At 46.6% G+C, this 24042-nt stretch overlaps 3 protein-coding genes across 4 annotated transcripts; all 3 read left to right on the top strand.

The window, feature by feature from the left end:
• Nucleotides 1-11798: 11798 nt before the first annotated feature.
• LOC117856721 (RNA-binding KH domain-containing protein RCF3) lies at nt 11799-16478 on the top strand. The gene is made up of 9 exons (XM_034739092.2): nt 11799-12130; nt 12650-13626; nt 13770-14237; nt 14866-15117; nt 15257-15490; nt 15616-15695; nt 15788-15899; nt 15982-16143; nt 16246-16478. Exons 2-8 carry the CDS (start codon nt 12658-12660, stop codon nt 16123-16125), a joined length of 2259 nt encoding a protein of 752 aa, XP_034594983.1. The 5' UTR covers nt 11799-12130; nt 12650-12657; the 3' UTR covers nt 16126-16143; nt 16246-16478.
• Nucleotides 16479-16720: 242 nt separating this feature from the next.
• On the top strand, nt 16721-18670 carry LOC117858907 (uncharacterized). Its single transcript, XM_072293636.1, has one exon. The coding sequence runs from the start codon at nt 17264-17266 to the stop codon at nt 18428-18430; it is 1167 nt and encodes a 388-aa protein (XP_072149737.1). The 5' UTR covers nt 16721-17263; the 3' UTR covers nt 18431-18670.
• A 1258-nt stretch (nt 18671-19928) lies between these two features.
• Nucleotides 19929-23935, top strand: LOC117858628 (uncharacterized). Of its 2 annotated transcripts, XR_004641006.2 has the most exons (3): nt 19929-20767; nt 21349-21481; nt 23534-23935. XR_004641006.2 is itself a non-coding variant. In XM_034741738.2 (2 exons), the coding sequence occupies exon 1, from the start codon at nt 20162-20164 to the stop codon at nt 20744-20746; it is 585 nt and encodes a 194-aa protein (XP_034597629.1). In that variant the 5' UTR covers nt 19939-20161; the 3' UTR covers nt 20747-20767; nt 23534-23935. The 2 variants fall into 2 exon arrangements, 1 of the variants encoding a protein (XP_034597629.1); XM_034741738.2 differs by lacking the exon at nt 21349-21481 and having other exon boundaries at nt 19939-20767.
• Nucleotides 23936-24042: the final 107 nt, after the last annotated feature.

Below are 24042 nucleotides of genomic sequence, written 5' to 3'. Positions count from 1 at the left end.
AGGGTCTTTAGTACCAGGTGGAGGCTCCACCCTATACTACCTCCACCCGGTACTAATAGGTGACCTTTAGTACCGGGTGAAGCCTCCACCCGGTACTATGAGGCTCTCTTCGACTCCTGATCTCTCTCCCTTATCCCCCCACCCTACGCCTTATCCTTATCTCTCCACCCTCCTCTCCCTACCGGCCACGCACTGTCTCCCCCCCCGGCCAGGCACTATCTCGTTGTTGGCCGCGCCGCCGCTCTCCACGCCCTAGCCATGCTGCCCCAGCCTTCGAGCCGCTGGGTGCACGCTGTTGGTCTCCACTTCGGAGGCCTGCACGCCCTCGCCTCCGACGAGGAGCTACCACCAGGCTGCCCGCGAGGGGCCGCTGCCGCTACCCCTACTATGGATCGGATCGGGGCACTTGGAGGCCTGGAGCGGCGGCCTGGAGGCGCGGGCGTGTGACATGGCAGAAAAGGAAAATGAGAAAAGAAAGAAAAGAAAAGAAAAGGAAAAAGGTCTCGGCCACGCTTGACGTGGCAGCTAATTTAGTATCAATTATTTCACCCGGTACTAAAGAACTTTTTTAATATTGATATAGCAATACCGGTTGCACAACCAGTACTAAAGGGGAGTTTGGAACCGGTGGTGAAGGCGCATTCCCCGTCGGTGCACCACCACCTTGCACTGCACTGCACATAGGATCCAGCAGCAGCGGGCCGGACCCCTTCACTTCACGTGAACCCCTTCCTCCTCCTCGGCTCGGGCTCGGGCTCCAGCTGCAGCCGGGAGCCAGAACCAGCCTCCGCGTGAGCACGTGCTGGCCACGTGTCACAGGAGCTGCCGGGATCGGGAGAGAGCCATTCAGGAGGGGCTCGTGACGCCACGTGACCCGTGCGCCCACCCGAGGCGGACGAGCTTGATTACGTGTGCACGTCACTGACGGGTAGGACCACATTTCCCGCGGCCCCACAGCTCAGCCTTAGCCACGTCGGGTCGGGTGCTCGACGAGACGAGGGTGGCGATGGTGTGAAACGTGAACCCTATTTACGGAAAACGTGAGGCCCCTTGACACGTTTTAGGCCCGCGCGCCTTTTTCCCTGCCGCGGTCTACCCGCGCTGCGTTACAGGTGGCTGACGCGGTGGACCCGCGCCGGCGCTGCAGGTGGGCGGATCGGGATTAGCCTGCGAAAACTCTGATGAAGGGAGGGGTTAAGCGCACGAAAAGCCGTGCGCGGGCCCACCCCCGACGTGATGGGCGTGCTCATCAACACGGGGGCAACGCCATGGACAACCGCTTGCCAATTGCCATGCTGCTCCAAAGCCACCGATGCGATGCTTGCTTCCCTCGATTAAATTTAATTTAGACTTCAGAGTAGCTTTTCGGCGCGCCACCTGTGATTTTCCACTTCCTACACACGGGTTGTTGTTACTTACCAAGTATACTCTCGATGATGCGATGCTCTCTCTCAGCAAGACCTAACACCTATTTGTCATATATCGTGCCGAAAAGTTATACTATACTTTTAGGATGGAAAGGATGTGACTATTGGATCGTTTGTTTCTTTGTGAAATAAAAATGGACATTTCATCGGTTGCTTCTGATGTTATACATAAATCCGCTATGTATGTTGTATTTTCATGAACAAAGTTACCTTCTTTTGTTTCTGCATGTTCTCTTGTAGCTATGTATGATGACCTGGATGAGTTGTAGATACTTGTGTGACTCTTGTGCTCACTAAAGCTGCCTTTTCATATCCCATCGGATCCTAGTGCTATGCGTGGAAGCCTAGCCAGATACTGTTAGCAAGATAAGGTTTTTTGGTTTTTTCAGGATGAGTCACTGCCTTGAGTAACTCGTGGAAGTGGGCTGCCATAAAACTTACATGCATTGTGGTGGTACAATGCACCGACCTATCACTAATACATCAAATAAAGATGGATTGTCGATCATATCCGTATAAAAAGGAAGATGGGTTGTCTACTAGATAAAAAGAGTAAATTAAAATTTGACGATCATGATAGTTAAGCTAGTAAGATTAGTTATTTGCCATGCTAAGTGAAAGAAATGTCACTCGAACAAATATAACAAGACAAACCAGACCAACTTATCTTTTTCCGTTTGGCTGAATACATGAGATAGGCGGTGCTCCCTTGCTTGCAAATCTTTTATCATGGAGCAGATAACATAGAGATGAACCTGGATATGGATGACCCCTATCAATGTTGGTGCATGCACAAAGTGTATATGGAGAAAAATGAATAGCTATGTCTATCTGGTTGCTGAGATAAGTTACAAAAAATTGTTCAAGCAACGGTATGGAGAACTCGAACGAAAAAAGAAACAATAGTTGCAAATCCTATATAACTTACCGACACACATCACCCTCAATCTGAATCCTTCAAAGGACGATTGAATTATAGTTGAGTTTCCCTGCCTCATCATCATAAGAAATGGTCGGATTGAGCCAATAGCCAAGTACCACTCCAAGAGGGGCATAGCCAAAAATTGAAGAGAGTTAGATGCCAGCGGATTTGACATGAGGGCTTCTAAATCCCTCGCGATACACAAAGGATTATTAGAGAGGCAGACAAGGTTAAGACAACTATACTTCTCTTTGTGGCCTCCTCTACAAAAACGCGAACGCAAACCCACTATGCCCCTTTTATACTAGAGAATGACGCACAACAATGACGTATTTCCGCTATAAAGTTTCAAACAGATCACGAGTATTATGAACATTCATGTAAGGAAAGTTTACCTAATGAAACCATTCTATTCGATGTTATCCCACGTGATATGATGTTTAAAGTGATTTTTCTTTTGCTCGTCTAGACAACCGATTGCAAAAAAGGAATAACATATATTTTTCCGTGGCGGTGAACAACATTCATGTCTTATAAAAATCAGAAGATGCTTACAACATACTCTCATTAAGAAATTATGAGTCTTTTAAGTCTCATTAAGAAATTAGGACTCTTATTTATTATATTTGATATGATAATGTTAGCTTGTTTTTGGAAACACATTTGCCCTTGCCACCATACAGTAGTCACATGCAACATTGCTTAGTCTTTCTCATTCTCATTCCTATGGGTTCCCACCCATCCATTCGCAGTGCAATACATTGTAGTGACATCGAGTTCATCCTCTGTGCAGTAGCTTTTGAATTTGAGGAGGCGAATAGAGGGAGAGGGCTCTTCTAATACGTTTTAGTTGAGAGCTTCTTCAACTCTAGTCTTATCTACCTGGTCACGCCTAGTATAAAAAATCCACTATTCCACCACACGCATCGTGCCGATGCGTCTCTTGTCCATGCACACCATTGCTCCTCTCCCTTACGCTCTGACATCTTGTTCACATATGCTTTCTTTCTTGGCTCCGGGCGAGCACACCCTCGCTGCCACCACCTCATGCTCAAATCCGGTCGAATGCCCCATTTTGACCTTCAGTAGAACCCTCCCACCATCGTCCATGCCCATCATTGATGCCCCTCTTAGTACTGATATCTTTATTGCCTCCAACATCCATGACGCATAGTACCCGCCCGCTTTCTGCTAGCAACCTCGCCGTGGCTCTTGCGAGGAGGCTAACTAGTACCCTCTTATTTTAAATTGCGTGGACGCGCGAGGCCTGCAGCGCCCGGTGGAGTAGCCGCGCATCGCCGACCGACTGGAACAGCGCGTGCTGCTCCAGGTATGCGTCGCAGAGGTCGTCGTCGCCGCCCCCACCCCATCGCCTGGAACAGCGCGACGCAGCTCTTGAGCACGGGCACGTAAAGGTTGCGCCGCGCCTTCGCCGAGAGGCGCAGGTGCGGGGCTCCCCCGCCCTTCTTTGGACTTGTGCTTGGACGTCAGCAGCTGCGGCGGGAGCGGTGTGGAGGGGTCGGTGGCGGAGAGCGCGGAGGAGGGGGCGGGAGCGAGAGCCGGGAGGGAGCTGAGGCGCTTGAAGGCAGCCCGCACTTGGGTGAGCTCAGCGGAAAGGCGGCGATAGTGTTAGTGTTTAGACTTGGCAACCTACTAAGAGGGTATCTGAGTTAGTGTTTTATGCGTGAGGCTTGTCGAGATTGGAAACTCGAAGGTGAACTCGAACACATAATTTAGACAGGTTCGGGCCGCTGAATAGCATAATACCTTACATCTCGTGTGTTGGTTGTATTGTATTGGATTGAACTTATTTGGAGGGGGTCCCTGCCTCGCTTTATATTGCCGAGGGCGGGGTTACAGGTCGGTTGTTTATAAGAATACTAGTTGGATTCGACTAGTGAGTTCTACTCTATTTGCTACAAGTACTTTTCTAATCCAAGACTAGTTCTTGTCCTCCACGTAGACCACGCCGTCCCGCACTATAGTCTCCATATCTAACACGTCTCGGTGTACAGCTCCGGATCTAGGACTGTCCAACCCTCTGGTGGACCCATAGATGTATGTACGACAAGTTCTTGAGTATTTTTTATTCAAATGTAGCAGTCCCAAGTAGTTCTGTAGGCTTCTCCAACTAGTTTTTGGTGCTCTTTGAGTATTCCATTGGGTTGAATCTTCAAACATATTTGAGTACTACCTGTGGCGGAACCGTCCAACTTAAACTGGTTTAAATGCGTCTAATTGCTGCCGACGCAGCAATTATTCGAAACGCATTTAAAACAGTATAAATCCGGTCGTCCGTCGAGTGTCCCTAGGACTCCTTGAAAGATCCACATTTGTATTTCATAGCCATACATCAGGATAGTATCCGCGATGGGATAACATCAACAAATATTACATTTTTACATACATATAAAAGGTACGAGTTATTACAAAACATAGATTGAAACAAACTTAACAGTGCAGTGTTAGACAGAGTTCTAAGATTTAAAACATAAACAGTTCAGGAGGAGATGAGCATTTAAAAACTTCTTCTTAAGGGTATTGTGAGACTCATAACAATACGCTAGGGCTTCGAGGCTTCCTCCTCTGTTGACTCCTGCGGAGCTTCTGAAAGATAACCACAAGGGAAAACCCTGAGTACGGGGTACTCAGCAAGTCTTACCCGACTAACCAATATAATAGCTTTCTTTGGAAGTGTATGCTAGCTTTTGGGTGTACTTGGCTTAACACAACTTTTGCCGAAGAGCTTACTACGAGTGATGCCTTAGTTTTATCTTTTATTTGGGTTAAGTTGTTACCTAACCATTCTAAATGATGAACAGAAAGTAAAAGCAACCATAGATATTAAGTCATACATCAAACATTATCAGACAGATATATGGTTCATGAATTTATACTACGATGCTCAACAGTGATCATGTGCATTCAAAACCGAGAATTGCGGCGATCCGGATCCATTTACATCCTGCAGGAGAGTACCCTGATCACTAGCTTTATACGACTGTCCAGGTCGTACATAACAACCTTTCGATTAGCAAAATCAATGATTGGGAATAAGACTACCCGGACCCAGGGATGCACCCCCACATGGGACCCCACGTCTGGCCCAATCACCATGTGGGTTTCAGGCTACACCCCTGCCAATCTCCAGCACGTCAAGCGCGGGTATGAAGTATTCCCGATCATAGAGTTTACTAACCTACTGGGCTTTACTAGTCCCATACCCAGTAAGTGATCAGATGCTTATCACTTGATCAAAGGTTAAGACAACGAATCGGGCCTTAACCAAATTAATCTAGCAGACAGAACCACATCTCTAGCTTCTGTCCGCTTCTCTATTTCTAAGTTATCCTTCCATATATCATATGTATGACTCAAAAGTTTTCCTTAAGGTTGGTAAACCAAGTATGTAAGCAAGTAAGCAATTCTAGACTTGGGTATCTTCTAAGGTTTGAACAAGTGGCAAAGATGTCCTTAAAACAAGGCATGATCATACACAAGAATAGGTTTCAAGCAACTCCTAAACTTAGTGCATACAAATAGCAAATAACCAATAATTGGACACATGCGATAATGACTCCAAAATAGATAGGTATAAATGCACCGGGGCTTGCCTTGTTCGCTTAAAAAGTTAGTATTCTCTGACGGGTTGGCTTGGGACTAATTCAAAGACTTCTTCGAACTCCGAAGATCCTTCTGAAAATTCCAAATATTCTCCTTCTGGTGCTTCGGGATCTATAGCACAATACATGTAGGGGTTAGGAATGCAAATTTTTAAATAAAAGACTATACAACTTTCCTTCATGATAAAGTTGCAAGCCAACAAGGACTATACAATTTATCATGATAAAGTTGCAAGTCAAAACACAAAAATCCAAAAAGATTAGCCCTCAATTTTATTTTCTTACTTAACCCTCCTTAAGGCTTTTTCTTTTATTTTTTAGAAAAAGTTATAATTAATTTCTAACTTGAAAACCTAATTTCCTATGAGTTAAGAATAATTTGTGATTAAGAAAATGTTATTCCATATTTTATACATTTTATAAATATTAAGTATTTATTTAATTACCTTAAAAGAAAGGCATTAAATAAATATCCAAATTTTTATTATTTTTATAGGGTGTAAAAATTTTAATGCATAAAGGAAAATAAAACAAGTCTAACAAAATTGATTTCACTAATTTTGGACACTCCTAGAAATTTCTGTGATTTAAATGGTGAAATTGGGTTTTAAACTAATTATTCTATAAAGGAAATCTAATTTTCCCGAAAAACACCCGGAAAAACTTTTCTTACGCGGCTCCAACCTACCCGCTCTCACGCACTCGCTGGGCCCTACGGTGCGGACCCACCTTCTCCTGTTCCACTTACCCGCCGACCTCTTTCTCCCCCGGACGGGCCCCGTGGGCTGATTCTTCCTTTCCTCGGCCTACCACCGGCCCAACGGCCCTCTTCTTTTTCTCTTTTCTTTCGCGAGCGCGGCCTGCTCCCCACTGGGCCTCCGGCCCTTTTCCTTTCTTCGGTTAACCGCGCGCGTGTTTCTGGGCTTCAAGGCCGCGGCCCAACAGACGGCCGCGCCCTGGCCTCTTTCTCCTCCCCTCCTTTCTCTCTCTCTGCCGCGCGGGCCCGAGTTCCAGGCGCTTCTTCTTCCTCCCGCCAAAACGCGCGCGCGCGACAGGGGGCGGCGCTACTCGCCGGCCGGCGCCCTACCGGCGGCGAGACTAGGCCAAGACACCACCTCTACACCTTCACGTACCCGCGCGCGGCAACAGCTCCTCGGGAGATGGCTGGAGCCACTCCCTCCATGGCGGCGGGCGGCGACACCTTCGGCCGGTCGCGGCTACACACGACGGCGGCACAAACTACTCGAACGACTGCTTCTACACCATCCTAGTACCCTAAGGACTCGCCTACGACTACATAAGAAGGAAGGGAACCGGCGCAAGGTAGTGCTCACCGTGAGCGGGAGGCGCGGCGACGGCGGACAGAAGCGGCGGCGGTTCAAGGCGTGACGACGAAGAAGCTGGGCAACAAGTTGCTAGGGTTGCTGGTGGGGTGTGGGCGGAGGTGTGGACGGAAGGAATCGACGGGAGGTGCGGTGTGGTGGTGGAATTTTTTTACCCGGCGGCGGCGACTTGGCAGAAGGAGCGGCGGCGGTAAAAAAGGCAGCGGTAGAAACGGCGGCGCGGGAGCGGTAGATATACAAACGTTTTACTGCGCGCATGGGCGAGACCGTGGCCTACTTGTAGACTTGCGTGGTGAGGAGGTGGCCTAGCCGTCGCGCTGGCAAGCGACCGAGAGCGGTGGCGGCGACACGTCGAGCCTGCTCTGTCACCGCTCCTCTTTCCTTCTTCTGGCGCCCGTGACTTCAGACTAAAATTGCGGTTGATCTTCAATCCAACGGTCCCCAAGTGTTTTAACCGAAGTTGGAGATAAACTTGAACCCTTCACTTTTTATTTTGGCTCTGACCCGAGATAAGCATCAAACATAGCTGAATTTTGAATTGTTTCTCGTGTTTGTCTGAATTTTACTGAATCCGATATTCAGTTCGTCAGTTAACTGACAGTGACATCGATCTCACTTGGTGAATCAATTTAGTGATCCAATTTCTTTTCTTCCAGTCCAACTTCTCTCCATTTGTGTTCTACAACATCCCAAGTTTCCATTTTGCTCAAGAACGACTACTCCTTTAGATCTATATTGCTCTGAAATTAACTCCAAAGTCGACCAGATGCTGCTGTTTTCAGACTTAGCCATTTTCAGTGACAGTCATCTGTGACAATGTGCTGACTTTGAGCTCAATTTCGAAATTTTTCCCTTCCATGTTGCTGGTCAACAACACCCAAATCTTGTAGTCCAAAGTCCATACTTTAATATGGTGTAGTTGTTTTGATTCACTTATTTGAAAAATTCATCAGAAATCAATTTTGAAAACAGACTCTGCTGCTGTTTTTCTGAATTCCTATTTTCGGACGGTGAACAGTAAGTTCAGTTTTTCATTTCTTTCTCTGATTTCTTTTGAGTGTTTAGGATCAAATCTTGTTCCAAATTTTTGATCCTTAAGTTCTAATCATCCTTACCCCTTCATTCCATATTTTTGCCGAATTTTTCTGAATTTCAAATTCAAAATTCGAATTTCGGCCAAATTTGACCCGAATTTGATTTTCGGCCAATTTCTTTTTCTTTTCTTCTTGACTTGCTTCCAACTTTTCAAAGTCACTTTTAATGACTGAAATGGCAGCTGTTACACTACCATACGACTAGAATGTGCTCAAGCTTCATTTAAATTGGTCTTGAATTTTCAATCTTAGAATTTTATATGAAAATGTGATGAAAATCGCACTTCATATGGAGTAGCCCCCAAGCCTTAGGTTGAATCGAAGAATCAAGCTGAGGGTCAATCTTGTAATTTTACATCTTTATTTCCTTAGAACCCAAAGAAAAAATATTTTAGCCGATGGGCACATGGCACACAACCCCCAGACCGTTACACGACTAGTTTGGATATAAAGATCAACCACTGGTCAACGTGACCGTTCACAAATAGTAACCTTATCCCTTTCGAGAAAATTGGAAACTGTCAAGCGATGACTTCGGGCATTTAAAAACAGAATATTCCCGTTAATATCGCCACTATTTTAACTATGCTGCAGTTATAAATAACGGAGAAAATCATCCCTTCCATTTCACCCGAGCCATCTGCTCTTTCATCTTCCACACACTACGTCTTAACGCCGCCGTTGCCCGATCCTTGAGCTCGAGCACCACCGTCCCCCACCACTTAGCCCCCGAGCGCATACGCAATAAGATCCTTATGGCAGCACAAATGAGGAAGAAGGTGACATCCAGCAAGGTGGCGGAGAGCAAGAAGAGGAAGGTAGAGAAGAAGAAGGAGATCCAGCTTCCGGCGCTCAAGTATGGAAAGATTGACCAGACGGCCTCACCATTGCCGGCATGTGTTTGGAAGAAATCCGTGCTAAAGGAGGCGGATATCCAGGTCCAAGATCAAGACTTCATCAACTGGAGCAGGCAGCCCCTGGCAAATGGAGAACTACACCCACAAGATGGTAATCTTCACGCACTTCATAGAGCGGTTTGGCTTTGCCCACATCGGATTTCTTCCGCGGGCTTTTGAATTATTACAAGTTGGAATTGGTTCACCTCAATCCCAACTCCATTCTGCACGTTGCTATTTTTGTGCATCTGTGCGAAGCTTTTCTTGGAATCTAGCTACACTTTCAGCTATTCCGCAAGTTATGCAGAGTCAAGCCCCAGCCCAAGATGGAGCATACCGAAGTAGTCGGGGGTGGAGGGCAGACATTCAACTGGGGAAAAAGCCAAAGGGTTGCATTTGGATTATGAGCTAATTGACTCCCTCTCTGGCTGGAAGGAGAGGTTGTGTTATATTGGGAATCATTAACCCAGACTACCCAAGGTGACAGGCCATCACCCGGTTTGGAATAACCGGTGGTTGGATGAGCCTACCCATGAAGACAGCCTGCAACTACCTGATCTCCTGGAGAAGATTGCCGTACTCTAGTCGCAATGGTTGGCAGGAGTAAGCGTAGCATTTAGCTTCATGAAGAGACGAGTCCAACCCCTACAACTGCGGTGCACCTGGGGATGACTACTTTGGCTCCAATGATTCATCCCGGATGACATCAAATGATATCTCCATGGACGACGTCATGGCACAATTGAGGCGCCTGTTCAAGCACGCGATAGAGGGGTACCCTCCTGGTATGGGAGGGTGTCAGGTAGGCGACAAGGCGTGACACGTCGTCCTTGTCAAGAGCAGGTGGCTTCATGTTGGGCTAGTAGACGAATCTGCCTTGTGGAGTCAATGTGATTACCAGGCCCTGTTGTGGTCCTGATAATGGAGTCTCCTCGTCCGGATCCGAGTAGTAGTCAGGGTACTCGATCAAATCCGAGTTGGATTGTGATCTGAATAGGGTGGTTTGGTAGACAACACCTGTGTTTCGGAGTCCGAACGGGAATCGACTTGTATTATAGACCAATTCGCACGATGGCTTAAGCACCAACTCATGGGAACCGATCCGGCTAGTGGGAGAAGTTGAGTTGTACTCGAACTCATCCCCTAAGCCTCTGAATAGGTCACGAAATCCTCTAGAGCTTGGTGGTGAAGGTTGATGATGTACTACTTCTTCTCCAGGGCTGATGCGATGTGGCGATGGAAGTTTCCAGTGCTATCTGTGACACAAACCCAGGAGCTAAAGATGAATGTCGCACCAGCTTTGAACGCGACGGTGGGCTTGATGATGACTTGTGCCATCGAGTTTGCTAGTGGATTCTCAACGAGATCCCCTACCTGGCACGCCAGCTGTCGATATTTAGACCCTGTAACCTATCGAGGGGGTGCCAGAGGTAGTGTTTTATGCGTGGGGTTCGCCGAGATCAAGAATTCGAAGGTGAACTCGAACACACAATTTAGACAGGTTCGGACCGTTGAATAGAGTATTACCCTATGTCCTGTGTGTTGTTTGTATTGTATTGGATTGAACTTGTTGGAAGGAGGTCCATGCCTCGCCTTATATTATCGGGGGTAGGGTTACAGGTCGGTTATTTACAAGAATACTAGTCGGATTTGACTAGTGAGTCATACTCTATTTGCTACGAGTAGTTTCTAATTCTCGAGTAGTTCTTGCCCTCCACATAGACCACGCCGTCCTGCATTGTACTCTCCATATCTGACACGTCTTGGTGTACAACCACGTATCTAGTACTGTCCAACCCTCTGGTAGGCCCACAAATGTATGGACGATAGGCGGAGCTCCCGACGGGTGGTCGGCGTGGAGGGCAGCGAGAAGGTGATGGTGGGGAGGAGCAGAGGCCATTCTGAGCGTGTCAACGGCTGCGGCGGTCGAGGACGGTGGCGGATTGGAGGTGGCAATTTGAGGATTTGGATGGAGGAGGTGAAACTGGGAGGAAGGATTCAGTGAGGGCTTGGTGCTGGTGGGGCAGCGCTGGTAGTTGCAAGGCAAGCCGTCCCGCGGTCGGCCTCGCCACGCCACTCCTCCTCGATGAGGATGACGATGATAGCGGCGTCCCATCCCGACCCTGCCATCCCACTCAAGATAGAGGCGTGAGGGGGAAGAGTCTAACCTGACATGTGGGCCCATCTAACTCAGCACGGTGACATGGTGTTCGAATCTAACGTGGCAGTCAAAACCACCTCAATCCGGTTAAAATAGGGTTCGATGGCTATTTGTACACGGTCTATAGAGTTGAGTGGTTAAAGATTCCTGGTTTTCGAGTTTAATGGTCAAAACCAAACCGAGACTATGGTTCGATGGTCAAAAATAAACTTTTTCTATTTTTGTAAATTGTGTTGAATAATTCTTAGTTTTGATTCCACGTAAAATAATTGTAAGTTTGCAGCTCTCTTGTATAGTTGGTGCTAGTAGCCTCTCCGTTCTATTGCTCAAACATTTACGGAGCAATACCGGAAAAATGACTAAAATACCCCCTGCTCCTTCCCCGTAAGCCTGCTCAACCTAGGGCGGCGAGTTGGCGGCGCCACCAGTCGGCGGATCGACGCAATTCGCCCCCCGGCCACTCCGCCCCACCTTTGCTAGTCTGGCTTCCTGTGGAGATCCATCCCAAATTCCCAACGCGTGCGTTGCGTTCAATCCTCCTTTGTCTTTCTCCGCTTCACGCCTTCACCTCCCTCCCCTTCCCTCTAGCGGCAAAGACAGCGCGAGCGCCGCCGCCCTTGGCCAGTCTTCGCAGGGCGCTTCGCCGGCGACGAGCGTCAGCCAGGTATACCCGCCCATTCCCTTCCCTTCCTGCTGTGCGAAATCGAACACCCCAAATCCTATTTGTATTCGGATCTGACTGTATTCTATCGACTAATAACTTCGATGTGGCAAAACCTATATACAAAACGCGCAGGCATCCTTATGAGGGTTTGCCATATGCAGGCGTTAGTAAAGTTGATGTTTTGCAAAACTGATCGGGCGTATATGTGCAAACCCTATGTCCTATCCTGCGTCCGCCCCTGATGCTACTAGTAATAACTAGTGTTTCAACCTTAGTATCTTACATTATCGTTGAGGGTTTGCCATGTATCCTGTTACTAAACGTGTGCTACCAACCGATTACAAATACTTATATGCGAAATGGGATGGATTTTGTTCAGTTCCACCTTTTCTTCTTGACTGTAACAATTGGTCCCACTTTTTTTTTTGTGTGCAAGCAGTTATTTTTGTTTATTGAGTTATCTGCTGTGCTACCTCATTTGACATTATGGTTGTTGCCGTCTGCTTGTTTATCGACCAGGAGAAGGCATGGCTTCACGCGTGACACCTTCTAAGAGGCCGTTTCAGAAAAATTCTTCAGACCACAATGGCCGGGGCAAGTGGCAGAAGACGAAGCATTCTTCTTCACATAAATCTCAGTTCAAAATAGAGCCTGGTGTTCCCATTTTTCGCATTCTTTGCCCTGCTTCAAAATCTGGGAATGTAATTGGTAAAGAAGGCAGCATTATTGCAAAGATACGGCAAGAGACTGGAGTGAGAATCAGGGTTGATAAAGCAGTCTTAGATTGTGACGAGAGAGTTATTTTCATATCTGCAATTGAGAAGGATGTAGAAGCTAGTAGAGAGCAATTTGGAAAGAATGATGGAGGTGTTGCTGTTTCTGCCCGTGGTGACCATGAGAAGGATAAAGTCAACAGTAAGGAGAAAAAGGATGATCCAGAGAAAAACCTCAGTAAGGGGGAAGAAGATGGTTCAGAGGGAGACTACCGTAATGAGGAAAAGGATGATTCGGAGAAAGACAGCAGCAAGGAGCAGAAGGGTGATTTAGAGAAAGAAAATAGTAAGGAAGATAAGGATGATTCAGAGAAAGACCACAGTAATAAGGAAGAAAAGGATGATGATTCAGAGAAAGACCACAGGAAGGAAGAAAAGGATGATGATTCAGAGAAAGACCACAGTAAGGAAGAAAAAGATGATCCCTTTGTTGCAATAGATATGAAGTCAGAACCGGAGAGGGCAGTACCTTCAGCACTGAAGGCCATTTTATTTGTCTTCGATAGGATTTTTGCAGCTGAAGATGATAATGAAACTGGGGATGCATCGGGTGCGAGCACTTCTGTTTCTTTGCGATTATTGGTTCTATACAGCCAAGCAGGTTGGCTTTTGGGGAAGGGTGGTAGTGTGATTAAGCAAATGTCAGTTGATAACGGCTGTGAAATCCGTGTTTCAAAGGACAACCTTCCACCATGTGCACTATCCAATGACAGACTTTGCCAGGTATATTTTTCAGGATTGGATTTCATGATCATGTTTCATCTAGTTGTCTCCTGTAAATTTTCTTTGGTTGTGTTGTAAGATCATTCAGTTATTTCAAATACTTATTTTTGCTCTTGGTCTTTGTTGATATATCATTCAAACAGATCAATGGAGAGGTTGACTCAGTAAGGAAAGGTCTGAATGCAGTAGCTGAATTGCTCTTAGCTCATCCACCCAAGGAATCTGATGTAGTTGCTGGTATTCATTCTTCTGGATCATCATCGCGGTCATTGTTTAGCCAGTCAGATGGTTTTCCTTCAGGAATGCAATCTAACTTCCATTTCCCCTTGCAAGGGCCATCCCAAGCCAATGGACCTTTTGATACCATTGATCGTCAACCAAATATTGGTCCTTTTCCTATCATACATGAAGCTCCGATGCACAACCATGCCTCAGTTCCTATAGAACCCCTCACCTTTAGGTTACTGTGTTCAAAAGACAAGGTTGGCAGTGTAATAGGGAAGGGTGGAAACACTGTTAAAACTATCCAAAATGATACAGGCTGTGAAATAAAAGTTCTTGACACTGTTCCAAAAACGGATGATCGCATCATAAGTATATCTGGACCTGCGGTAACCACCTTCATTATCTCTTGTTGCAAAATATTTGTATCAGATTTTCATTTGTTCCCATTTAATGTACTTCCTGACCTGCTTTCTGGGTAAATGGCATTCAGCTGAGCTATACGCTTTATTGTCAAACTCCATTCCACTTTTCTTGAGTTGTAAATTTTCTGGACCCAATTAGTGTTAGCGCAATGTTAATGTATTTTTGCATGCTCCGGAAGACTTGGTACCACTGTATGGGATACCATTGCTAGGAAGGGCAAAACTGCAGGCAGAGGTTGTCAGTAGCTCGCAATTAATCTTGTTAAAACATAGGATAAAAGTTCAATCAAATTAAGCTACTTACCAGAGAGTGCGTAGAAGGCTGGATGGCACAAAATTTTCTATGCATAGCTTCTTTTTTTGTAGTTATTTATTGCTTACCTAAATTACTCTTTCGTTCTTTAATCGAGTTATTAATTCATCTGGTGACTGTTTGCCTTTTCCTTTTGCAACTCTTATGGCATAAAGGAAATGTAGGACTTCCATGGACTTAACTCTTAGTATTTCACTACCACTGTCATTCGAAGTTTTAAAAGGAGAGACTAGTCACTGATCACTGATGCATCCATTTATCTTTTCTTTTGTTCTGCAGCATCCGGGTGATGGAATCTCCCCTGCACAGAATGCCATTTTGCATGTGCAGCGCAAACTTATGTTGCCTGCCTCTGATAAGGAGGGTCCTGCAATGTGTAGGCTGATTGTTTCACCCAACCAAGTTGGTTGCCTTCTGGGCAAAGGAGGTAGCATCATAACTGAAATGAGGAAGCTTTCAGGAGCATTTATAGTAGTGCTGAGCAAAGACAAGATCCCGATGGGTGTCCCAGAAGATGATGAAGTTATTCAGGTCTGCTTTTGTTGTACTACTATACCGAAGAATTTAATTGTTGAAAGAATGTACTGAGATCTTTATTTGCCCTGATGAAATTCTAGTTCATATTTTACCTTTGTTTTTTATTAATTATCTGCAAAATTGCTATTTTTAGATAAGCGGGGGCTGTGACGCTATTCAAGAAGCTCTAATGCAGATAACTGCTAGGCTTCGTAACCATCTTTTCCGAGACAGAATGCCTGCATTGGGTCCTAATATGCGGCCACCTTTTGGTTTGTTAGATTCTCAGTTTGGTCCATATGTGGGAAACCATGAATCTTCATCTCTGTTTCATAAAGATTTTATGGGACGGCCATTGGATGGGATCTCTGCCCCTTGGACAATAAAGGTACCGAACCAACTGATCACTACTGCTTGAGCAGCAAACTCAACAGATATGGCATTATGCATCTTTCTATAGAGTTCCATGTTTCTTATACTTATTCTGATGCAATTCTGGCCCAAATTTTGTAGGGCATTCGTGATGTTGGTGATCCAATGTCAATACCTGATATCCCCGGAGCGGAGCATAGAGAACTCGGTGGATTTTCTGGGTTTGTTTCTTCTCCCAGAAACTTGTCTTTTTTTTATATCCACTCTTGATCAACAACTTAGGTTTTTAAACCTGGGAAAATTGTCATTACAGTCCTGGTCAGTCATCCATGATGCCAAACTTGACTGCAGAGGTCTTTGTTCCAAGATTAGTTATTCCTGCTCTCTGTGGTGAAGATGGAGGTTGTTTGGATAGGATTCGTGAGGTCTGTATTCAACCAGTATTTTTTACAGCATGTCCAATTGCTAGTGTGATAAGCGTGCTTGACCTGTTTAACTTGTGTGCAGTTTTCGGAAGCTAAGATAGCAGTCGCTGAACCTATAGCTGATGCAATGGACACTGCTGTTTTAATATCTGGCACACCAGACCAGATGCATGCAGCCCGAAGTCTTGTCCAAGCATTTGTTATAAGTGAATCGTTTGCCCCATGATACTTGGATCCTCCAAAGGTGACGCATCTGCTCGTAATATTTTGTTCGTTTCTTTTTAGTAATATATATTTTTATCTAATAAAGCAGCTGGTGGGATTTATGGTGATCTTAATTGTGTAGGCATTGAAGCTAGTGAAAAAAAAAAGTGGGTTCGTGTTGTGAATATGCGTCCCTGTTTGCCGAGTGGCATATGCTCCAAGAGGTTAATTAGGCTGAGTAGATATAGACTTCCAAACTCATCCCTTAGAGATATGGGACACATTCTGGGTAGCACCAGAGATGTATTGCTTATGTAAGCAGTATGCTTGGACCCGAAATTACCCGCAGTACTGATGTTGTGGATGTTAAAGTTATCTGCATCTCCATTTCCTTTGGTACCTGTATTTGTAAGAAGCACAAATGCAGGCTATTGCCAATTGTTTTGCGATCAAGGTTTTGGGAGGCGTTTATGGTATAAGAGTACTATGTTGAGACTGTTATTATTCTGGTGATAGAAATGCCACCCTTATTGCTGGGAAATGAAGGAGAGAGAAAGGCGGCGGGAGTCAAAACTTGTTGCAGCCAGTAATAAAATTGGTGGCCTGACGTGGAGCATGGAGGGCAAATCACTTGGTCACAGGCAGCATCAGTGACGGAGCGTATGGCCACAAGCACGGTAGCGTAGCGTGCGCTCCTTCACATGCCATGCCATCTGGTGGGTCGTTTTTGTTTTGGCGCGCACTGCAGCTGCTGTTAGACGTTGAACGTCATCTGGAATGCTGCTGGATTCTCTCGAAATCACTGGAAATAAAATTCGTGTGTTCCAAAGAGTGCTTTAGGTTGCTGGGGTCGTAAATTATGCATGTTTGGTTCTATGACTACAGTAGATATATGTACAGCATCTAAATTTGTCCTGACATCTCAAGTTAGTTTTCCTTGTTTTAGAACAAGAAGCTATGAATTTTGCACAAAAAAGTTCTCTGTGGGACGTTGACCCAGGCAGCCCACGCAGCGTCGTCATCTTATCATCAGAGAGCGAGGCAGCCACTCAAAAACTCTGCAGCTCTTCCCTCCACAACCTCTCACTCCAAACTCTTCTACCACACCAGCTAACTATTATTCAGTCCCCTCCACAGCCGCACACCTAGCAAGAGCTGCCATGGGGTGCGCGGGCTCCAAGGCCGCCACGGACGTCGCGGTGGCCGACGTCTACCGTCCGCCGCCCACCAGCGTCTCCCTCTTCGACATCAGCGCCGTCGAGGAGCCCTGGCGCATCGCCAAGAACAAAGCAGCAGGCGATGACGATGAGGAAGATAGCAGCGACGAGGATGAGGAAGAAGAAGAAACCGACGACGAAGAACAAGAAGAGGAAGAGGAGAAGCCCGCCGTCAAGACCGTGGTGCCGCTGCCACTCCTGGACAAGCTGGAGGGCTACGAGCTGGCCCCGGCGTCGTGGTCCGAGGTGAGCAAGGCCCTGGAGGACATGAAGCCCGTCCTGGACTCCAACAACCAGCAGGCCTACACCATGCCGCCGCCAGCTGCTCCCAAGAAGAAGAAGACCAAGAAGGCCAAGAAGAAGAAGAAGAAGAAGAAGAAGGAGCAGGAGAAGGAGCAACAACCGACGACGACGCCTGCTGCTGCCGCGGCGGACGAGGTTGCCAATAAGAAGGCGCCGGCGCCGCCGCCGGAGCTTGCGGGGCGGCGCGTGGTGAAGGACAACCCCTTTTTGATGCGCGACCGCGAGAGCAAGGGCAGCGACGGCAGCGCGCCCAGGTGGAAGCGGCGGGACCCGTTCGAGGGCTGCCCCGAGCGGCGTCCGCCGGGCGCCGCGGGCGGCGGGGTGGTGCTCTACACGACGACGCTCCGCGGCGTGCGGCGCACCTTCGAGGACTGCGAGCGCGCGCGGGAGCTGGTGGAGGCCTGCGCCGAGGCGGCGGGCGTGGGGGCCGTCGACGAGCGCGACGTGTCGTTGCATCCCGAGTACCTCCGCGAGCTGCGGGAGCTGCTGGCCGGCGACGGCTCAGGCGCTGCGGCGCCGCCGCCGCCGCGGCTCTTCGTGATGGGGCGCTACGTGGGCGGCGCGGAGGAGTGCGTGAAGCTGGCCGAGTCCGGGAAGCTGAGGGAGATGGTGCGGTGGGTGAAGGCGCGCGGCGAGGCCTGCGCGGCCAAGGACGGGCGCGGCTGCGAGGGCTGCGGCGGCGCGCGCTTCGTGCCGTGCTGGGAGTGCGGCGGCAGCTGCAAGGTGGTGGTGGAGAAGGGAGGCGAGGTGGAGAGGTGCGCCAAGTGCAACGAGAACGGGCTCATGATGTGCCCCATCTGCCACTGATGGCTTTGCATTGCATCCCTTTTGTTTATCAGATTTGCTAGACATGAAATGCTTTGTTTATTTATTCATGTAAGAGATTTGTACGTACATGTATACTACTAGCTAGCATCTGTGTACGCATATATAGTGTATATTGTCAATGCGATGTAAAGTAAGATCGATCCGAGTGTAAAACCTTGTGTGTTGTACAGTGCTAGTTCAAAGAGGGAATAATACAGAGTGAGTAGTACATGAGCCTCATTGCCTATGACTTCATGGATTTTTCAGCTTATGATTTTAGTCTGGAAACTTGGAATGAGTGGTGATCTTGCTGCCAGCAAAGGACTTGGTTTCTCATTTTCTCATTCAAGGAAAATTGGAGGAGTACCTTTTTGCTGCTTTGTGTGAGACAAGGAATTTTAGCGAGACATGGACACAATAAACCCAATCCCTCCCAATTAACATGTATGGGTATGAATGAGGGTGGAAAATGAACCAAAATTCTTGGCATTCCTTTGCTCCTATTAATTACATTGCATAAACCGGAAGAAATTAATTATAAGCCCATATATATATGCCATGTGCACAACACATGTGGTTGGCCTGGCCGGTTGAGCGCTGACAATCCAATACAATACTGTGCAGAGGAGAGAGCTCAGGTGTCCAGCCAGGTAGTAGGGGCATCATCAGCATCACTCCTCCTCGCACATCTCTCTCGCTATGTTAATTATATATTACTTTTAAACTCCATTAGTCTGAGATGGTGTTTTGCCGGGATTCATTTGAAAAATTAAGAGAAGTCAATCCTTGGCAGGGCAATGACAAATTGACAATGAGCAAGCAAGCAGTCATCTGCACATGGATGCAACCGCCTGTATTGCATTTGGGTTGGATTCATTTTACATACGGCCGGGCCAGGCCGACATGCATCCAACGTATGCATATGGACCACTACTTACTTACTTATACAGAGGAGCAGGAGCCTCCAATCCAAGCATAAATAAAAATCATCTTCAGGACGAGGTAGCGAATGAACAATGCTGCGAGATCTCAATTCTCAGCTCAACGGTATTATTCCGATCGCTACAAGGAACCACCAAACTTCTTGTTCCATCACATCTTATTCATACCACATTCATACATATAGTATCTCAGACAAATTTCGACATTATAATTGTTACAAATGGAATAGATTCCATGTAGCGACGATATATGACTGAATATTACAAAAGCAAAAGCAAATATCGAAATCATAATCGGCCCTTTCTGAGGAAAAAGAAAATGATCAGACCTCACACGACCTTGCAGACACCTGGTCTGTCTACTACTGCTACTACTACTACAGTGCCAAGATGATCACCAGTTCTTTTAGAGTGGACATCCAATCCAAAAAAGAGAAAAATGGTGATGAATTACATAAAAGAAGGAAAAGAAAAGAAAAAAGAAAGTTCTTTTTTTTTTTTGGTTCTGAGAGAAAGAAACTGAAATCTGGAATGAAACAAGTCCAGTCTGTCTGCCTTCATCCAGGCCAGGGGAAGGAAGGAAGAAGACCACAGACGGACAGACACACACAAGCAGGCTGCAGACAGACCCGGCCAGGCAATCGCAATTCTTCCCCTTCCTCCAGCGCATCGGCATCGCAGCGCAGCGCCGCCCGCCCCCACCACGTCGGCATCGCCTCGCCGCCAACACCCAACTCGGATCTCCCTCTCCGCCGCCCCCGCCCCCGCCCCGCCTTGGGGCTTGCCTCGGATGCTCCCGGCCTCGCACCCGCTGCTCTACGCCTGCGTCTTCCGCGACACCCACCTCGTCGCCGAGCTCCCCACCGACGCCGACGACCTCCCCCCGCTCGCCGCAGCCCTCCTCGCCGCCGCGCCGCCGCACCACCGCCACCTCACCCACTCCGCCGCCGGCCGCGCGCACGCGCTGCTCCTCGCACCCCCGCTCGCGCTCGCCGCCGTCTCGCAGGCGCCGCACCTCCCGGCCGCGCAGCTCCTGCTCTTCCTCCGCCGCCTGCGATGCCTCCCCGAGGACAGGATGCGGGACGAGATGCCGCGCCTCGCGATGCGCCTCCCGCTCCCGCCCGACGACGAGGCCGCGCTCGCGCGCGAGGAGCACGACGTCGCCGCCGCAGAGGCCGAGGCCGAGGAGGCGGCCAGGAGGGACGCTGAGCTCGCCGCGCGGAGGACGCCCAAGCGGGACCACCGGGGAGGCGCCGCCGCCTGGGCCTGGAGGCGCCAGCTCTGGATGGTCATCCTCGTGGATCTCGTCCTCCTCGCCGTCCTCTTCGCCGCATGGCTCGCGGTCTGCAGGGGATTCAGCTGCATTGGCCGGTAAATAGCTACACAAATTTCCAAGGTAATCAATCAAATCCACTGCATTTCTTTTGATTGCTCTTCCCGTGGACTTTCTTCTAGTGCCGCGATTTCATGATTCGAGGGTTCAGACCGACAGAAAAACCACAAAAAATGCCACCTTTACCTTCATTTAGTGTGTCTTGTGATCCTTGGTGCTAATCGGTGCCATTCAGTTACTCGCACTGTTGGAGACTCGGGATCCATGCGTTCTCTTAGTACGTAGTGACCCTCGTTCATCAAACTAGGGAGGGTGGTATATAGGAGCAACGTTATTTTTTTACCAATCCTTTGAACGAATTCGGATCCACATTATGCAACCTTTATGATCCTACAATCTGTATCACGATCTTGGCAAATATGGCTCTGCTTGAATCATGCCGAGGCCATGATGGCTATGGTCAATCCTCGGTGAGGATCCAGGGAGGTGGAGGTTGTCTACCTGCTGGCTGTGTTCCCACCTCCAGCACAAATGATCATGTCTTGAGCAGGAGTTGGCTTGTCTTTGCATCTACTATCCATATGGAATTGTGATAATGAACCTTTTTTTTTTTGCTCTTTTACTGCAACTTGTGTGTAGTACAGTTGGGCACTTGGCCAAGGTTTCTTCTCCTGATGGCAAATGGCTTTATCCTTGAAGTCGCTGGACATGACGAACAGCAGCTGAATGTGATACGGTTCAAGTGCACTAGTTGCTGGTTCAGTCAACATTTGAATGGTAAAGCTGCAGTAGGATTGTATGTGTTAGGCTGATGATTCATTGATTCCTGCCCCAAACAATTGGCACAACAATAACCCAAGGCATGTTTTTTACCCAAGATCTAGTATAACGCAACCTGCACAGTGACAACCCAACCTAGAAGCACAACTTCAGGTTAAGCTTGCATAACTCCATAACTGGTGTGAGTTGTAGAGCATCAAACTAAAAGGGAAGGGGCAACCATAACTCCATAAGAAGGGAAGTGTGGAGTTTAGTGCCAATCTTAATTCAGTAGAGGAGTTGACTGGTGAGGTCAAAATTAGCCACGTATATACTTGCTGCGTAATATTGGTTCGTTGAGGATGTGGAGGGAATAATAGAATTTATATTGGCAGTTTTCTCAGGGATGAAAATTCTGGCAAGATTGAGAACTAAGATTTTGCTCTGTTGACTCATTTTTTTGTTATTAAATTAGTCCCCTGTACGTGCACATGGTGATATGGATATAAGTTTTGGGGGACTGATTTCTGTGTCAACGAAATGGGTCAACACATTCGATGGTACAGTACAACTTAATTTGGGAAAAAAAATCCAAAACAATAGTACAATAGCAATGCTGTAGCACTTGTTCTTTTAGTTATCCTAAACTCGACTGGATAATCCTAGAAACAAAAAATCATTCCCCAGATGATAGCATGTCTGATCAGATCAGTCCCAGTGAAGAAGCACCGATACATGTGGTGATCTGTTCTGGACTGTATTAATCTTCAATGCAATTTTTTATCATCATTATTCATGAATCTATTTTATTCTTTGGAACCTTTTTTGGTTAGCATGTCTGGTATTAACATGGGTGTTTCTTTCGAGCATTCAAAGTTGCAAAACACAAAGGTTCTTTTTTTTTTAGTTCTAGCGAAAATGAAACTGAATGTATTCCTGGGCTCCAAACAAGCAGCCTTTTTTTCTCTGCTTTGTAGTTTGTTGAGATTACATACATATTAAACGCAAGAGTATTATCACTTGTAGATTCATTTTTGGATATTATGAATTGATTAAAAAGATTGCAGATTACTCATAAAAACAGTTTCTGGGAAAATCATACACATATGAAGTGATGCTTTTTTCCCTGCTAAATATGTACTTTTTCCTGGTCCATGCATCGCATGTATGATATGGTCAAGTAAAGATGGGTAACCTTTTCTTTTCATTGTGGCAATTTAGAGTTGGGAGGTATGATACTTAAAAGAAAAGGCAAAGCTGTAGCTTATTTGTTGGGTTCACTGGCTTCACTACTCTAATTAGAGTTTCCAGTTTTGCCAACGTGTATGGTGGCATGGCAAGTTGAGCCTATCTCCCCTGGATCTGGTTGATGGCATGGCTGCATCATGTCTATATATGCACGTTCACTAAAGAGTAAAGAATGTGATACGGAATTTGAGACTATCAACCAACTAAATGACATAAATGAAAACTGAGAGATGTTATTTCTCTTATATAAACTGGTATGTAATAAACATCATAAACTAATAGACCAGATGTTCAAATCAGGTTCGTTATATCTGATTGTTGATAAGGAGTCTGTACTTGTTATCGAGGCTGTTGCACAAAGAACAGTTTGTAATTGCATTGATCCTTTTTTTTTGTTTTGGTCTTAGATCGTTTACCTCCAAGTTCCACATTTGTCTGTAGTCTTTCATACTAATGCTTTTCTGGATTCAAAATTTTGACCCCTCCGCTGCATAGCTCCTTGTTTTTATTGATGTATTCCCTTGTGTTACAGCATTATGGTCTTTAGTTCCATGTCATTGAGTCTTCCATCTAGGAAAATTGGAAATACACCAGAGTTACCACTTCTGCGATTAAACTATATTAAACCACCTCATTACTGATGCCATCATTCTTGACTTTTGCGGAGATAATCAATTCCTCATTTGACAATATCGTTATGAAGGGTCTTGAACAGTTCAGAATAGGACATCTAAGTTCTGCAAGAAAGGACACTGTGTAAAGCTGAAATTTCGAACTAATATACTGAATTTTCTGATCTTTGTTCCTTTTTTCTTGCTGTAGGCTGCAGCTCTAATTTTAAGCAAGAAATCTGGAGTGCAGTTGTTTCTCCGATGTTAAAGTGGGTGATACCATAGCGTGGTTGCAAGCTGCCAATATTTGCATGGAAAGGCACTTCGGCCCCCCGCATGTTGTTGCGTCCTTATTGTATGAATCATGTTTAAAAGTGAAGGCCAACAGTCTTGCTAGACTTGATATGTTTGAATTTGTTGGTTTGGTTAAGGTGATCTGTAAACCCTGTAGTGCATTTTTTTGGTTCAATTTTATATACGAAGCAAATGTTGAGATTTTGCCCCATTGGTCCTGTTTCCCCTGCATTTTGACCAGGGCAGACTCTGGTACATGTGAATCTTTTACTGTCATAACCTTTGCCAGACTTGCTGTTCTTTGTCTCTATTCTCCATCGCTGCAAGCGTTATGGTCATGTTTAATTGCTTTCATCATCACCTGGGAACTTTGTGGCAGTCTTCTGGGATGCTTATTTTCAAGAACTGTGTAATGAAGGCCGTATG

Source organism: Setaria viridis, chromosome 5 (genome assembly GCF_005286985.2).
Source record: "Setaria viridis chromosome 5, Setaria_viridis_v4.0, whole genome shotgun sequence".
NCBI classification, from domain to species: Eukaryota; Viridiplantae; Streptophyta; class Magnoliopsida; order Poales; family Poaceae; genus Setaria; species Setaria viridis.
Note: the sequence above shows the minus strand (reverse complement) of the source record. Positions and strands in the feature narration are given on the sequence as shown.

What these genes read in the sequence shown, in the direction of transcription:
- LOC117858907 (XM_072293636.1), top strand. Translation starts at nt 17,264, where the DNA reads ATGGGGTGCGCGGGCTCCAAGGCCGCCACGGACGTCGCGGTGGCCGAC.
- LOC117858628 (XM_034741738.2), top strand. Translation starts at nt 20,162, where the DNA reads ATGCTCCCGGCCTCGCACCCGCTGCTCTACGCCTGCGTCTTCCGCGAC.
- LOC117856721 (XM_034739092.2), top strand. Translation starts at nt 12,658, where the DNA reads ATGGCTTCACGCGTGACACCTTCTAAGAGGCCGTTTCAGAAAAATTCT. An exon ending in CCAATGACAGACTTTGCCAG is followed by an intron (nt 13,627 to 13,769) that starts GTATATTTTTCA and finishes TCATTCAAACAG; the next exon opens with ATCAATGGAGAGGTTGACTC. An exon ending in TAAGTATATCTGGACCTGCG is followed by an intron (nt 14,238 to 14,865) that starts GTAACCACCTTC and finishes TTTGTTCTGCAG; the next exon opens with CATCCGGGTGATGGAATCTC.